Consider the following 14,561-nt stretch of genomic DNA (forward strand, 5'->3'; position numbering starts at 1 on the left):
GCATTTGACTTTGCAGCAGTATATAAAAAGTTTAACTCCGTGGAGGAAACTTTCCAAACAATGCCTGCGTGCCAAGAGGATTTCTGAGATCGGAGTCCCGGAGCAAAACAATGTAGTCTGTCTACCAAGGAAGGGACTTGGAACCCGGGAACACGTCTGTATTTTGTAACTCCAAATTCAAGTGTTACTAAACCCACAAGAGTACAATCAGACTGTATATGCAGTAAAGCATGCTTGTTATACTCACTGTGGAACCTCAGGGGTTAATACTCTGCATTGTGTAAAAAGGCCATAGACAACCCATAGCCACATGCACATGCTCAGTTTAGTGTGTATTGCTAAAGAGGTTTTTTTTTGTGATAAGCGCAGGGCCAATCAGCACTGTCCAGACAGGGTCAGCAGTTTTTGCATTCTCCTAGAGCAGAAAGAAAACTCCTCCTACAAGCTTTAACCAGTGCTCTGCTGGACACTGATAGAAGTCACAAAACTGCTGTAACTGCTGATGAGAAAAGGTATTTAGCAGTTTATATTTACTAAAATAATTGCAATTCCATATTCTGTGTACTGTGGGAGAAACAGATGGCAGCACAAGGCTGCATGCAGTCGCAGGGAGCACCAATCTTCATAAGTCGGTGTGCCTTCATAAGAACAGTCCACCGCAGGATGTGGGGGAGAGCGGTTTTCCGGAGGATCGGAGAAATGAGTAAGTATAGCTTTTAGCCCCTAGACAAATTGAGCACTTAACCCAAGTAGTGTGGGCGCAGCCCCACTGCATGGGAAATAGCATTTTTAAGACCGGCGTTTGGCTTTAATACCACTTTAAGCTATTTTCCTTTAAAAAAACATGAAATTGAGTTAAGATTTCTTGAACTTGGTGAACAAACAGACAACATTTTTTTGCTTACGATGGCACGCGGCCTGTTTTTCATGTCAGCTTGACATTTGTACCTTTTTTAGCTCTGTGCTCAGTTACTTCACTTTAGTGTTTTCTTTCATAAAAGGGATGAGAGAGGGGACGTCTTTGTAGTTGTCAGAGTTGGCGTAGGTTCAGTAAAGGCCAGAACATGTATTCCTCCCGCTCTGTCCCCCTTTGTGTGACATTATTCTTCAGGCCTTCTTCATAGGGGGATCTAATAAGAGGCGTCACATCTATCATGTTTATACCATGCGCGGTGATGGATGGCGTTACTGCGATGGCTTGTCTGATAGGAAGGTTCCTGGGACTTAATTGCGAGCTCCGTCCATGGTGAGACGAGGACGGGTAGAGTGAACCTGGGGGGGCACAGCTCTTCTCTTGTTTTGACGTGTCAATAAAAACTGTAGCATATTTATTTTAAAGCGGTAGAAAAAAAAAATGGCCCCATGCAGGGTAAAGGCGTAAGGTGCTAGTGTGCTTTGCAGGCTAGCACATTATGAAGGACTTGCCTTGAAACAAAGCCCTCCAGTGGAGCGATGTCACGGCTCCCCGAGGCTTCCATCTTCACTCGGTCTTCCTTCTGGGTTTCGCAAGCTCTGGCTAAGCCGCGATGACGTCACTCCGTCCTGGGCCACGGCCCAGTGCTCTGAAGGAACTCCGTCCTGGGCCACGGCCCAGTGCTCTGAAGGAACTCCGTCCTGTCCCGCGGCCCGGCGCTCTGAAGGAACTCCGTCCTGGGCCGCGGCCCGGCGCTCTGAAGGAACTCCGCCCTGGGCCGCGGCCCGGCGCTCTGAAGGAACTCCGCCCTGGGCCGCGGCCCGGCGCTCTGAAGGAACTCCGCCCTGGGCCGCGGCCCGGCGCTCTGAAGGAACTCCGCCCTGGGCCGCGGCCCGGCGCTCTGAAGGAACTCCGCCCTGGGCCGCGGCCCGGCGCTCTGAAGGAACTCCGCCCTGGGCCGCGGCCCGGCGCTCTGAAGGAACTCCGCCCTGGGCCGCGGCCCGGCGCTCTGAAGGAACTCCGCCCTGGGCCGCGGCCCGGCGCTCTGAAGGAACTCCGCCCTGGGCCGCGGCCCGGCGCTCTGAAGGAACTCCACCCTGGGCCGCGGCCCAGCGCTCTGAAGGAACTCCGCCCTGGGCCGCGGCCCAGTGCTCTGAAGGAACTCCCCACACACAAACCCCATTGTAAAACAGCACACCGTTAACACTTCGATTAACCCCATCCTGCCCAGTGCCATTAGTACAGTGTCAGTGCTTTTTATTAGCACTGATCACTGTATTGATGTCACTGGGGATGTCTGTGATACCAAGTCGGTTCCCCTCAGTGTCAGAATGCCCGCCGCAGTCCCACTATAAGTTGCTGATTGCCACCAATAATCGTATAAAATAAAAATTCCAGTATATATACCGCCACTTGGAAACGCTATAACTTTCACGTAAATCAATTATTGGTAGTTGACACATATTGGGATTTTCTTTTTGCAAAGACGTAGCAGAATACATTTTGGCCTAAATTTATGACAAAACAATTATTATTTTTTTTTTTTTTTAAATTTTACTGGACATGTTTAACAGCAAAAAGTAAAAAAAATATATATATAGAGAGATATAGATAGATATAGAGATATATCCATCTATATATCTTTCGAGATATCTCTATCGTATATATATTTTATTTCTATTTTTTCTCAAAAATTGTTGGTCCTTCTTTTTTTTTTTTTTTTTTTTTTTTTTTTTTTTTTTTTTCCCAATAGCACAAAAAATAAAAAGCGCACAGGCGATCAAATACCACCAAAAGAAAGCTCTATTTGTGGGGGGAAAAAAGGGAGGTAAATTTCATTTGGGTGCAGTGTTGCATGACCGCACAGTTGTTAAAGTAACGCAGCGCCGTATTGCAGAAAATGGCCTGGTCAGGAAAGGGGGGTAAATCCTCTGGAGGGCAAGTGGTTAACGGATGTAAACAGATGATTGCCATTTACATTTTCTAGTCCATAGAAACACATGGGTGTCCATTTATTCATCGTAAACTGACAGATGAAGAGCGGACATACGGAACGCTCCTGTGAAAGAGACCTAATAGGGAATTTTAGGTTACTATAAGAAGTGGCTGAAAGTACTTTTTGACAAAACTTTCAAATTTTTTTTTTTTTTTTTTTTTCCTGCTGTTCCATATTTTGATTGCTGGATTTTATACAAGGATTTGTAAATGGTGCTCTCCATCTTAGAGCAGTGTGAAAACACCATAAATCGCATCACCATAAAACACGTGCACTTTTGGCCACGTTTTGTGGGTGCCTATTACCCAGCATGCACCTGAAACTTATGAAACCATGTGACTCAAAAAAAATTGCACCAAAAACTCTATTCATTTCAGTGGGGACCTGTTTTTTTGGGGGCAGATTTTAAAAAGCCTCACCAGAGTTGCAGCATGCAGGACTTGTCAAAACGCAGCGCCCGCTCAGAGCAGCGGTGTGAAGAGTCCCAAAAGATTTAAAGGGGTTGTGTTTTTAGCACAGTAAGGCCTCATGCACACAGGACGTTTTGCAAACTCCTAGATGCCTTCCCTCCTGGCAGCTGCGATTTGGCAGGAAAACTCCTGAGGCTTGTAAAAGTGTCTAATGCTTTTACAAGCATTTTAGGCGAGTTTACAGGCGTTTGGGCGTTTAATTCATTTCATTGGCCCCAATAATCATTTATTCTGGCCATTAAAATTAATTGCTGTATTTTTCACTTCGTAAGACGCACCTAGGTTTTAGAGGAGGTAAACGAGAAAAAAAATATTCTGAACCAATGGACTGCAGACACAGTACAGGAGATGACCAGAGACTGCGGACACGGTACAGGAGATGACCAGAGACTGCGGACACGGTACAGGAGATGACCAGAGACTGCGGACACGGTACAGGGGATGACCAGAGACTGCGGACACGGTACAGGAGATGACCAGAGACTGCGGACACGGTACAGGGGATGACCAGAGACTGCGGACACGGTACAGGGGATGACCAGAGACTGCGGACACGGTACAGGGGATGACCAGAGACTGCGGACACGGTACAGGGGATGACCAGAGACTGCGGACACGGTACAGGGGATGACCAGAGACTGCGGACACGGTACAGGGGATGACCAGAGACTGCGGACACGGTACAGGGGATGACCAGAGACTGCGGACACGGTACAGGGGATGACCAGAGACTGCGGACACGGTACAGGGGATGACCAGAGACTGCGGACACGGTACAGGGGATGACCAGAGACTGCGGACACGGTACAGGGGATGACCAGAGACTGCGGACACGGTACAGGGGATGACCAGAGACTGCGGACACGGTACAGGGGATGACCAGAGACTGCGGACACGGTACAGGGGATGACCAGAGGCTGCGGACACGGTACAGGGGATGACCAGAGGCTGCGGGCACGGTACAGGGGATGACCAGAGGCTGCGGGCACGGTACGGGGGATGACCAGAGGCTGCGGGCACGGTACGGGGGATGACCAGAGGCTGCGGGCACGGTACGGGGGATGACCAGAGGCTGCGGACACGGTACAGGGGATGACCTGGCCCCGCCCCCTCCCTTCTGGCTGGCCCGGTATTCTAACATGGCAGCTGTGGAGAGGGGGGTGAGGCCTGGTCAATATTGGCTCCACAAGACGCACAGACATTTCCCCCATTTTTGGGGGGAAAAAGTGCATCTTATGGAGCAAAAAATCTGGTAATGCTCAAACGCTAAATGCGTCTAGCATTAACAAGCATTTAGATGCGTTTTTTTGTATGCTAGAACTGCTGCTCCTGGGCGCACTGGCAGCGGATTTTTTTCTTCTGCCTCTAAAAGCTCCTGCTACTAAATGCTGCTAAAAGCCTGTGTGTACATGGACATGTGGGCTAACATGCAGGGGAGTTTAAAGGCAGGCCCCCCCGACACCCCTCGCAGTAGCTGTGAAAACGTCATGTGCGCATGAGGCCTAAAAACGCGGCATTTGTAGCGGCAGTGTGTGCATCTTTGTTCTCCAGTCCAGTGACTGGGCCTAGGCTGAGATGATGTCTGAAGTGTGCTGCAAGCAGGAGGAGATCTCCTCTCTTGTAGTGATCAGACTGGGGATGCACAGATATATCGGCCAAGAAGAGTGTTAGTGGTGCCGATAATGGCCACCTAAAACACCCAATTTTTCCCACAATTCACGTTTTTAGGGTGCATTTTTCATAGGTCATGTGACTCAGAAAAATGCATCAAAGCGCAACATATGTGCGTTTTTTTAATGGGTTTTCAATGCTTTTCAGGCCTGGTTCACACCAGTGCAGTTTGCGTCTGGCCTGTTTCGGATGTGCATTTTTTATGCGTTTTTGTGGGGTTTTTTTTTTTGGGCCAACTTGTTGCTGGGCAGATTAAAAACGTATTAAAAAAAAAAACAATTGTGGGAGGTTTTATGCATTTTCCATGCATTTCAGGCCTGGTTCACACCAATGCAGTTTCCGTTTTTGTCCGTTTTTGCATGTGCATTTTTGATGCCTTTTTTTTAATTCGTTTTGCAAGGGGGGGGGGTGTTTTTTGGCCGACTTGTTGCTGGGTAGATTAAAAACACAAAACGCACCTGTGCGTTTCTGATGCATTTTCAGTACATTTCAGGTGTGGTTCACACCAATGCAGTTTCATGTTTTTTTGTCCATTTTTTCAGTGCATTTGTGTGCACTTTGTTTTATGCGTTTTAGCATTTTGAACGTTTTTTTTTTTATTTTTTAGCAACTTGTTAGGCCAATTAAAAGCAAAAATGCATAAAAAGCACGGAAACTGCGTGAAAACGCATAAACGCACTACATGCGGTTTCAACAGCGTCTGCATTGAAGTCTATTGAACCAAAAACACATTTTTGTGTTTTAAAAAAAAAAAAAAAAATGCATGACCATTTCCAAAAACGCAGCAGCTCTAGAAAGCATAGATGTGAATGTGCCCCATAGGAAACCATGTTGAATGGAAACGTGTGTCTGCAAATGGAGGTGTGTGGTTTTTTTTTGTTTTTTTTTTTTATATGCACCAAAAATGCGACAAGCAGGATTTTTAACACCGCAAGGGAGGCGCAACGGACCAATGTGAAGACATACATTGAATTTAAAGAGATGCATTTTTCTTGAGCTCTTCTTGTGCCTTTTTTTTTTTTTTTTTTTTTTTTTTTATAATGCAAAAGCGCTGCAAATACTGCTCAGTGTGAAAACAGCCGAAAAGATGCTGAAAACAAATTCATATACATTTAAAGTCATAATTTCTGTTTTGGTGCACCACTAGATCAGACTGGTCATTCTGTCTTTGTAGCAAGTTGGAAGGTGAGATGATACAGCAGGGGCTGGTCTGTGTCAGATGTTTGTGAACGCAGCCAAAAACTGCACAGGCACCAGGATTTGCAGGATTGTTTCATCTGTATCATGGTGGTGACCCTGAATGCCTGAACAAAGATGACTCCATTCTACTGGAAAGAAAAGATGAAGACAATGTCTGGGAGTGTACAGTGATCTCTGTGGGATCAATACACCTAAAGTCAACCTAATAACAGGGGTGGACTGACCATTCGAGCACTGCCTGAGGGCCCGGGGTCAGTAGGGGGCCGCATGAAATGCCCCTGGTTCCATTATTTTTTTTTTTATAGGCTTTTTTTGGGTGTGCTTTGAGTTTGGGCAAGTACACAGGGGCCCCATGATCCCCTATTGCCCGGGGGCCCCATGAGTTGACAGTCCGCCCCTGCCTAATAGCGAATTTCATCTCATATAATCTTTAACATGCGCAACATCTTTAAATCTGCAACTTTCATTAAACAAATTCTGCCATAGAAATTCTTGTGAAGGCACTTCCTGTTAAGGTGACAACACTCTGGCTCTGTCTCCCACTTGTGTTCCTGTGTTGTCAGCCTGCCCCTGTCACACGGGTTTCTGATGGAGATTACAAGTGGCCCTTTCAGCACACATTACACAGACATGGTCTGCTACTGTTGTCACCATCAGGAAACCAGGGTGGTACTTGCTTGGAGATATGAAAAGCAATCGGGCAGGATTGGGGACACAGACTACACAGCCACCTGTGTGATCCACGCCGGTCCCATCAACCTGCAGATCAGCCACATGTCATAATAGTCAAATTCTGTACCGGAGATATGGAAATGTGTCCCTCCCCCCCCTTCCTGCTGACCGATGCGTTCTACAAGAGGGAGCATTTTGGGCTCCTCCCCCTTTAAAATTGATCTGATGTTGGTCAAATGTACCAACAAATAAAAATGACATATTAGTGGTGCACCAAAATGGAAATTCTTGGACCGAAACTGAAATTTCTGCATGTATTTGGCTGATTGATTCAATTGTCCAATTACTTTTGATCCCTTGAAAAAGGAGGGATGGCTGCTCTTCAGAGCTGTAATTCCTAAACCCTTCCTTCAATTTGGATGTTCATTTTATTTATTTCAGGTACTTGTATAGCGCCATCAATTTACGCAGCACTTTACATATATATTGTACATTCACATCAGTCCCTAACCCTCAAGGAGCGTACAATCTAAGGTCCCTAACTTACATTCATACATACACATACTAGGGACAATTTAGTCAGGGGCCAATTCACCTACCAGCATGTCTTTGGAGTGTGGGAGGAAACCAGAATACCCGGAGGAAACCGACGCAGGCACAGGGAGAACATGCAAACTCCAAGCAGGTGGCGTCATGGTTGGGATTTGAACCAACGACCCGAGTACTGCCAGGCGGAAGTGTTAACCATTTAGCCACTGTGCTGCATGCCCTCATATTACACCTCAGAGCGTGCACTTTCATCCCATATCCTTTATAGAACTATAGCTTTGAATGTTTTGGAAAAATACCTGAAAAAAACTAAAATTGTGCCTGTGTCCAAACATATATGGACCTAACTGTATATAAAATGAATACCTAGTATAGTATAGTTATCAGAGTTATAGCACAAATATGAGATTCAGCCTCTGCCGGACGACTCATTTACTGACCCGCCCTCCTTAAATTCCTAATTCAAAACACCAGTGTAAATCCTAGTTCCTGTGCAGTTCTTGGCTGTGTTCACAAATGTTTGATACAGATCAGCCTCTAACTGGGGGGGGACTAAGGAAATGATTCCTCCTGCCTGCAGCAGACTGATGACTCTAGATCAAGTCACTGGATTGGGCTTCAAGGATAGTTTGAGTTGGCGATTTTTTTTTTTTTTTTTTTTTTTTTTTTATATATTGTTGCTTATAATTGACATGTCAGGAATTTACTCATCCAGACTAAAACATACTGGTACTAAAAGACACACTTCAACGTACATTTGTAAGATCATTTACATTCGGCTGGTTGCATTTCTTTGTTGTATCTGAAAACAAAACCTAAAGATGACTATTAGCATAGGAGGGATGAAGCGTGGTGGGAGAGGCATTCTGTCATCCCTTGTAGCTTTCATTTTGGATCAGTGTTGTATTTCCAGACTATTAATCCTTCTCTTCATATCTCTTCCAGGGAACACCGTCAGTAACCTGATCATGATTATCCCTCCGTTATATGGAGCAGTGCGGACCACCAAGGACGGTCTGGAAACCAGATACTTAGTTGCCTACCTGGGTTTAGCAGGTGAGCCATATTTTTGATTTTTTTTTTTTCTCTATTCTGTTTTCTCTTCATTTCTTTTCTTTCTTCTTTTCTTTTCTTTCTTCTTCCTTCTTTCTTTTTCTCTTCTTTCTTCTTTCTTTTTCTATTCTTTTTTCTTTCTCTTCTTCTCTTCTTTTTCTTTTTCTCTTCTTCCTTCTTCTCTTCTTTTTCTCTTCTTCTCTTCTTTTTCTCTTCTTCTCTTCTTTTTCTCTTCTTCTCTTCTTTTTCTCTTCTTCTCTTCTTTTTCTCTTCTTCTCTTCTTTTTCTCTTTCTTTTTCTCTTATTCTTCTTTTCTTTTTCGCTTTTTCTTTTCTTTTTCGCTTTTTCTCTTCTTCTTTTCTTTTTCGCTTTTTCTTTTCTTTTTCGCTTTTTCTCTTCTTCTTTTCTTTTTCTCTTCTTCTTTTCTTTTTCGCTTTTTCTTTTCTTTTTCGCTTTTTCTTTTCTTTTTCGCTTTTTCTTTTCTTTTTCGCTTTTTCTTTTCTTTTTCGCTTTTTCTCTTCTTTTTCGCTTTTTCTCTTCTTTTTCGCTTTTTCTCTTCTTTTTCGCTTTTTCTCTTCTTTTTCGCTTTTTCTCTTCTTTTTCGCTTTTTCTCTTCTTCTCTTCTTCTTTTCTCTTCTTCTTTTCTCTTCTTCTTTTCTCTTCTTCTTTTCTCTTCTTTTCTCTTCTTTTCTCTTCTTCTTTTCTCTTCTTTTCTCTTCTTCTCTTCTTCTTTTCTCTTCTTCTCTTCTTCTCTTCTTCTCTTCTTCTTCTTCTCTTTTTCTTTTTCTCCTTCTTCTTCTCTTTTTCTTTTTCTCTTTCTTCTTCTCTTTTTCTTTTTCTCTTTCTTCTTCTCTTTTTCTTTTTCTCTTTCTTCTTCTCTTTTTCTTTTTCTCTTTCTTTTTCTCTTATTCTTTTTCTCTTATTCTTCTATTCTTTTTCTCTTATTCTTCTTTTCTTTTTCGCTTTTTCTTTTTCTCTTCTTATTTCCTTTTTCTTTATCGCTTCTTTCTTTTCCTCCTCTTCCTCACTCCTCTTCCTCCTCTGCTCCTTTTTCTTTTTTGAAGTGTATCTAAACCCAAAAAATAAAAATGTAATATATTCTTGTAAACAGTAGTAAATCCAAAAGAGATTTTTTTTTTATATTTCAGCTTACCAAATCTTAGATGTGATGGCTGCATTAGTTTTCTTTTTAGGCTTCCTTTCCTTTATCTTCACCTGGGGATCTCAGAGATCTCCTAAAAGTGAGCAGAGTAGGCGATAGTCTGATAAATTGGGGTAGAGAGTTCCAGAGGATGGGGGAAGCTCTGGAGACGAGCATGGGAGGAGGAGACAAGGGAGCTAGAGAGCAGGAGGTCTTGCGAGGAGACTTTTGTGGCAATACCCTCCTTGTAGGTAACCGGTAATTGCGATACACAAGCTCTGTCCTATGTACGCATACGCATTTACGTGTGTGGGGGGTGAATGGGTTGTGGGCAACTGTTTGAACAGTTTCTTTTTTTACTTTTCATTTAGTTATTTTACTATCACAAGCTAGCCCTAAGCCCCTTATGTCCCTGGTGCCCAACCTGTTGCCTGAAGGCCACATGTGGCCCTTTGGTATATTCTGTGTGGCCCTCAGACCTCAATAGTCTGTAGTGGGAACATTGTCTTCTGCAGCCTATCCCCAGCCAAAAACCTAGCATGTCCTCACTCTCTGCCCCTCGTGCTCTATTACATCTGCAATCTCTGACAGTCCTCCCAAGCATTACATACATTGAACATTGTGTGACCCTTTGGTGATGTCAAGGGCCACATTTGAGGCCCCTTCTGGCTCATACGTTGACAACCACTGGCACACACTGTGGTATGATGGTAGCATTAGGGATTATGACAGCACTTAGGGATACATCTTGATGATGAATTACCATGATTTCAAAGACCTGGTGATTATAGCGGGTGTGGTGTCCTGGAAATGCAGGGAGGGTGTGGGATTGTGGAAATCAGCGTATATGTTTGCATATATACATAAATATATCTACAAACATTAAATCTCCCCATTTGGAAACCAGTTTTTCTGGAAGATCACAAAACAGAAAAAAATCCACTTACTATTTCTAAGTAGTGATGTCAAACAGTTATGGTAAGCAAATATTTTCCGTTACACTCATTGTAGGACGCACTGCAACAATTGGGTGCAACTAGTTCTGAAAATAATAAGTGTCATTCTGCTCTTCTTATCTGATTGACTCAATGAGAACAGCTATATTAATCCTTTCTGTATGACACATGCCTTCAGTTATGTGTCCTGAAAGCATGTACACAAACAAGCATGCTGAGCAAATAGAGCAGATATGATATTTCCATTTGCTAAAGAAGGAAGGCAGCCGAGGCATTACTTTGGACCTTCATCCTGCTTTCCAGCCATTTTGATACAATTTCATATGCAGTCAACTCTGGGTCTGCAGCTAACTTTATTGGGAAATTAAAGGAAATTAACTGGTAGGAATCTTGATCCTGGCACAGCTGTTATAGGACAGCAACAGAAAGGTAAAAGGTGTTGGGTTGTATGCTTGATGAGCTGGGATATATTCAGAGGCGTACCTAGAACCTTCAGGGCCCCAGTGCAAAAAAACCATGGAGGGCCCCCCTGATCCTGTCCCGAGGCTCCTTCTAATGTTCTGCAGTGGGCCCCGTTTCTGCCGCCTTGGGGCCCCTGCATGGTGGCAGAACGCCAGGGCCCAGTTACAAGTGCAACCTTTGCAACTTCGGTAGTTCTGCCACTGACCTTACTATTACTATTGAGCACTCTGGAGGATGTAAGGGGGCACTCTGGAGGATGTAAGGGGGCACTCTGGAGGATGTAAGGGGGCACTCTGGAGGATGTAAGGGGGCACTCTGGAGGTGCTAAAATAGTACCTCCTGGCGTGCCCCCTTACATCCTGCTCCTGGCGTGCCCCCTTACATCCTGCTCCTGGCGTGCCCCCTTACATCCTGCTCCTGGCGTGCCCCCTCACATCCTGCTCCTGGCGTGCCCCCTCACATCCTGCTCCTGGCGTGCCCCCTCACATCCTGCTCCTGGCGTGCCCCCTCACATCCTGCTCCTGGCGTGCCCCCTCACATCCTGCTCCTGGCGTGCCCCCTCACATCCTGCTCCTGGCGTGCCCCCTCACAGCCTGCTCCTGGCGTGCCCCCTCACAGCCTGCTCCTGGCGTGCCCCCTCACAGCCTGCTCCTGGCGTGCCCCCTCACAGCCTGCTCCTGGCGTGCCCCCTCACAGCCTGCTCCTGGCGTGCCCCCTCACAGCCTGCTCCTGGCATGCCCCCTCACAGCCTGCTCCTGGCGTGCCCCCTTAGTAATACTGTACTAAGTGGGCACTCTGGAAGGGGATGTAAGGGGCACTCTGAAGGTACACTGCCCCGACCTGGGGCCCCCTCACATTCTTAGAGCTCCAGAGCCCAATCGCAAGTGCGACCCTGGTAGTTCTGCCACTGGATATGTTAACCACTTGCTTACAGGGCCAATGCTGACACTTCTATCTGCAAAAATCAGCATTTTTTGCTAGAAATTTACTTGGAAACCCCAAAAATTATATATTTTTTTTCAATCAGAAGACCTGGAGAATAAAATGGTGGTTGTTGCAATTTTGTTATGTCACATGGTATTTGCACAAACACAATTTTTTTAAAAAAAAAATACACTTTAATGAATTTTAATGCACAGAATTACAATATATTACCCAATTGTTTTGGAAAATATAAAAGATAAGCCGAGTAAATAGATACCCAACATGTCACACTTTAAAATTGTGCACACTCATGGAATGGTGACAAACTACGGTACTTAAATCTCCATGGGTGGAGCTTTTAAAGTCTTTACTGGTTACCAGTTTAATGGTGCTAGCATTATTGCTCTTGTTATAAAGTTTGCGGCAGTACCTAACACTTGGGACCTTCCGCCGCCTGTAAAAGAAATCCAGTGGCTGTTTAGCTGCTCAGATTGCTTTTATAGCTTTCAGCATCACCAGCTGAAAATACTGCTGCTGAGTTCATCCTGTGTCCCCGCTTCAACTAGAGGACGTACGGGTACATTCTATAGTGTTAAAGCAAAACTCCAACAAATAAAAAAAAAAAAGAGATAAATGGTCTAATAAGATGATAGAGAAAACCGCTTTTTCTGCAGTAATCCCCCTTAACCAGTTCCCGTCGGCCTATAGTAAAATGACAGCCAGGCGGGCCTTTCGTCAATCCAGATGAACGTCATATGACGTCGTCCTGGATCACCGCCTCGTGCGCCTGCGGGGCCACGCTGCAGTGAGATCTGTCACAGGCTGTGTCCAGCAGACACAGCCGATTACTGATCTGTGTACCAAACCATTGCAGGTACCAAGTTACCACTGTGACCAATTACAGCAGGTCACATGACACTTGTATATGGATGGCTTCCTTGCAGTGTGGCTGCCCAAGCACTTTAAGGGTTAAATGCTTATGTCTAGGGGGCCACAAAATCAAAATGCTGTTTTTTATTTTGTGTGTTTTTTTATTTTGTGCTTTTTTTTATTTTGTGCTTTTTTTTATTTTGTGCTTTTTTTTATTTTGTGCGTTTTTTTTTTATTTTGTGCTTTTTTTTATTTTATTTTGCGTGTTTTTTGTTTTTATTTTTGTTTTTTTAACCCATTTCTTTACCAGTGCTCTCCTCTGCTCCCCTACATAGTGCACTTTCCCTCGGCATCCTCATGTCCCTGTGCAGGGATATGGCCTGTTTTGGATTTGATGATATTAGACATCCTGCAACCATCGGAACATGGGAAAACAGGTTGCAGGAACCAGTCTTAGTTCAGTTCTTGTGCTGACGGCAACTTTGCTGCTTCACCTTTCAAAGTTCAGTCATAGGCTGAGTGCCCCCTTAATGGTTCGGTGGTGCCCTTTTTACATCCAGAGTGCCCCCTGAGTACTACTGTATTAAGGGGGCACTCTGGAGGAAGGATGTAAGGGGCACTCTGGAAGGTACACGGCCCCGACCTGGGGCCCCCTCACAGTGGATGACTTGGGCTCAAAGGTAGTGGGTTGAATGAGGAGCTCTGGAGTTCTGCTTTAATATATCCCAGTTCATGAAGCATACACCTTTTAGCATTCTTTTGCTGTTGTATAATGGCTGTGCCAGGATCAAAAGTCCTACTAGTTCATTTCCTTCTTTTTCTACATAAATTTAGCTGTGGGAGAGGAGGATCAGGTAGGTAAAACTGCTTTTTGCCGGACCTAAATGGGCATTTAAAGTGGTTCTAAAGCCTAAACCTTTGTGTTACCTTAATGAATTCCTTGCATTAACAGAAAGAATGTTTAAGTAACTGTATCTCATATCTCACCCCCCTCATATACTTACCCGAGTCCTCACTCGATCCAGCGCTATGCCCATCTGTAGTGGCTCTCACAGGCTTGGCCAAGAGCAGAGGGAGCCAATGGCTCTTTTCAAATTTGTTTTTGAATTGAATTTCGTTTTCAAATTCGATTTAAAATTTTGGACAAAATTTTGTTTTGTTTTTTCAGATTCTTCTAATATCCGTTACGGTTGTAATCCGGAAATTCAGATACATCCAAATAACAAAAATTTTGTCCAAATTTTTGATACAAAACGCACATCTAGTTAGAAATCCCCACGCTGGGAAGACACACAAAACTAGACACAATTTCAGACCTTTTCCTCCACCATAGGCTTTTTTTGTGTGATATAGCACTGTATTCACAGCCTTGCATTACTGGAGGCCTTGACCATCCCCTCTGTCCAGTAATTCCTCTTTCCTTTTTTTTCATTTCAGCTGTGGGAATGGGATCCTGGTGCTTCCACATGACGCTACAATACGAAATGCAGGTAACTTCTTAACCACTTCCAGTCCGGACACTTTTACCCCCTTCCTGCCCAGGCCAATTTTCAGCTTTCAGCGCTATCACACTTGAATGATAATTGCGCGGTCATGCAACACTATACCCATATGAATGTTTTAGCATTTGTTTGAGACAGATAAAGCTTTATTTTGGTGGTATTTATTCACCACTGGGATTTTA

The 14,561-nt window shown here is 44.5% G+C and overlaps 1 protein-coding gene across 1 annotated transcript in view; it reads left to right on the top strand.

Annotated features, from left to right (window-relative positions):
• ACER3 (alkaline ceramidase 3) overlaps positions 1-14,561 on the top strand; it is a 103,785-nt gene that overhangs the window by 42,068 nt on the left and 47,156 nt on the right. Inside the window, exons 2-3 of the mRNA XM_089676751.1 lie at positions 8,417-8,527; positions 14,315-14,367. Coding sequence (XP_089532877.1) covers positions 8,417-8,527; positions 14,315-14,367 — 164 coding nt within the window. The remainder of the gene's footprint in view (positions 1-8,416; positions 8,528-14,314; positions 14,368-14,561) is intronic.

This window comes from Staurois parvus, unplaced genomic scaffold (assembly GCF_062004578.1).
Source record: "Staurois parvus isolate SC_StPar_1 unplaced genomic scaffold, SC_StPar_1.0 ptg000173l, whole genome shotgun sequence".
In the NCBI taxonomy this organism is placed as follows: Eukaryota; Metazoa; Chordata; class Amphibia; order Anura; family Ranidae; genus Staurois; species Staurois parvus.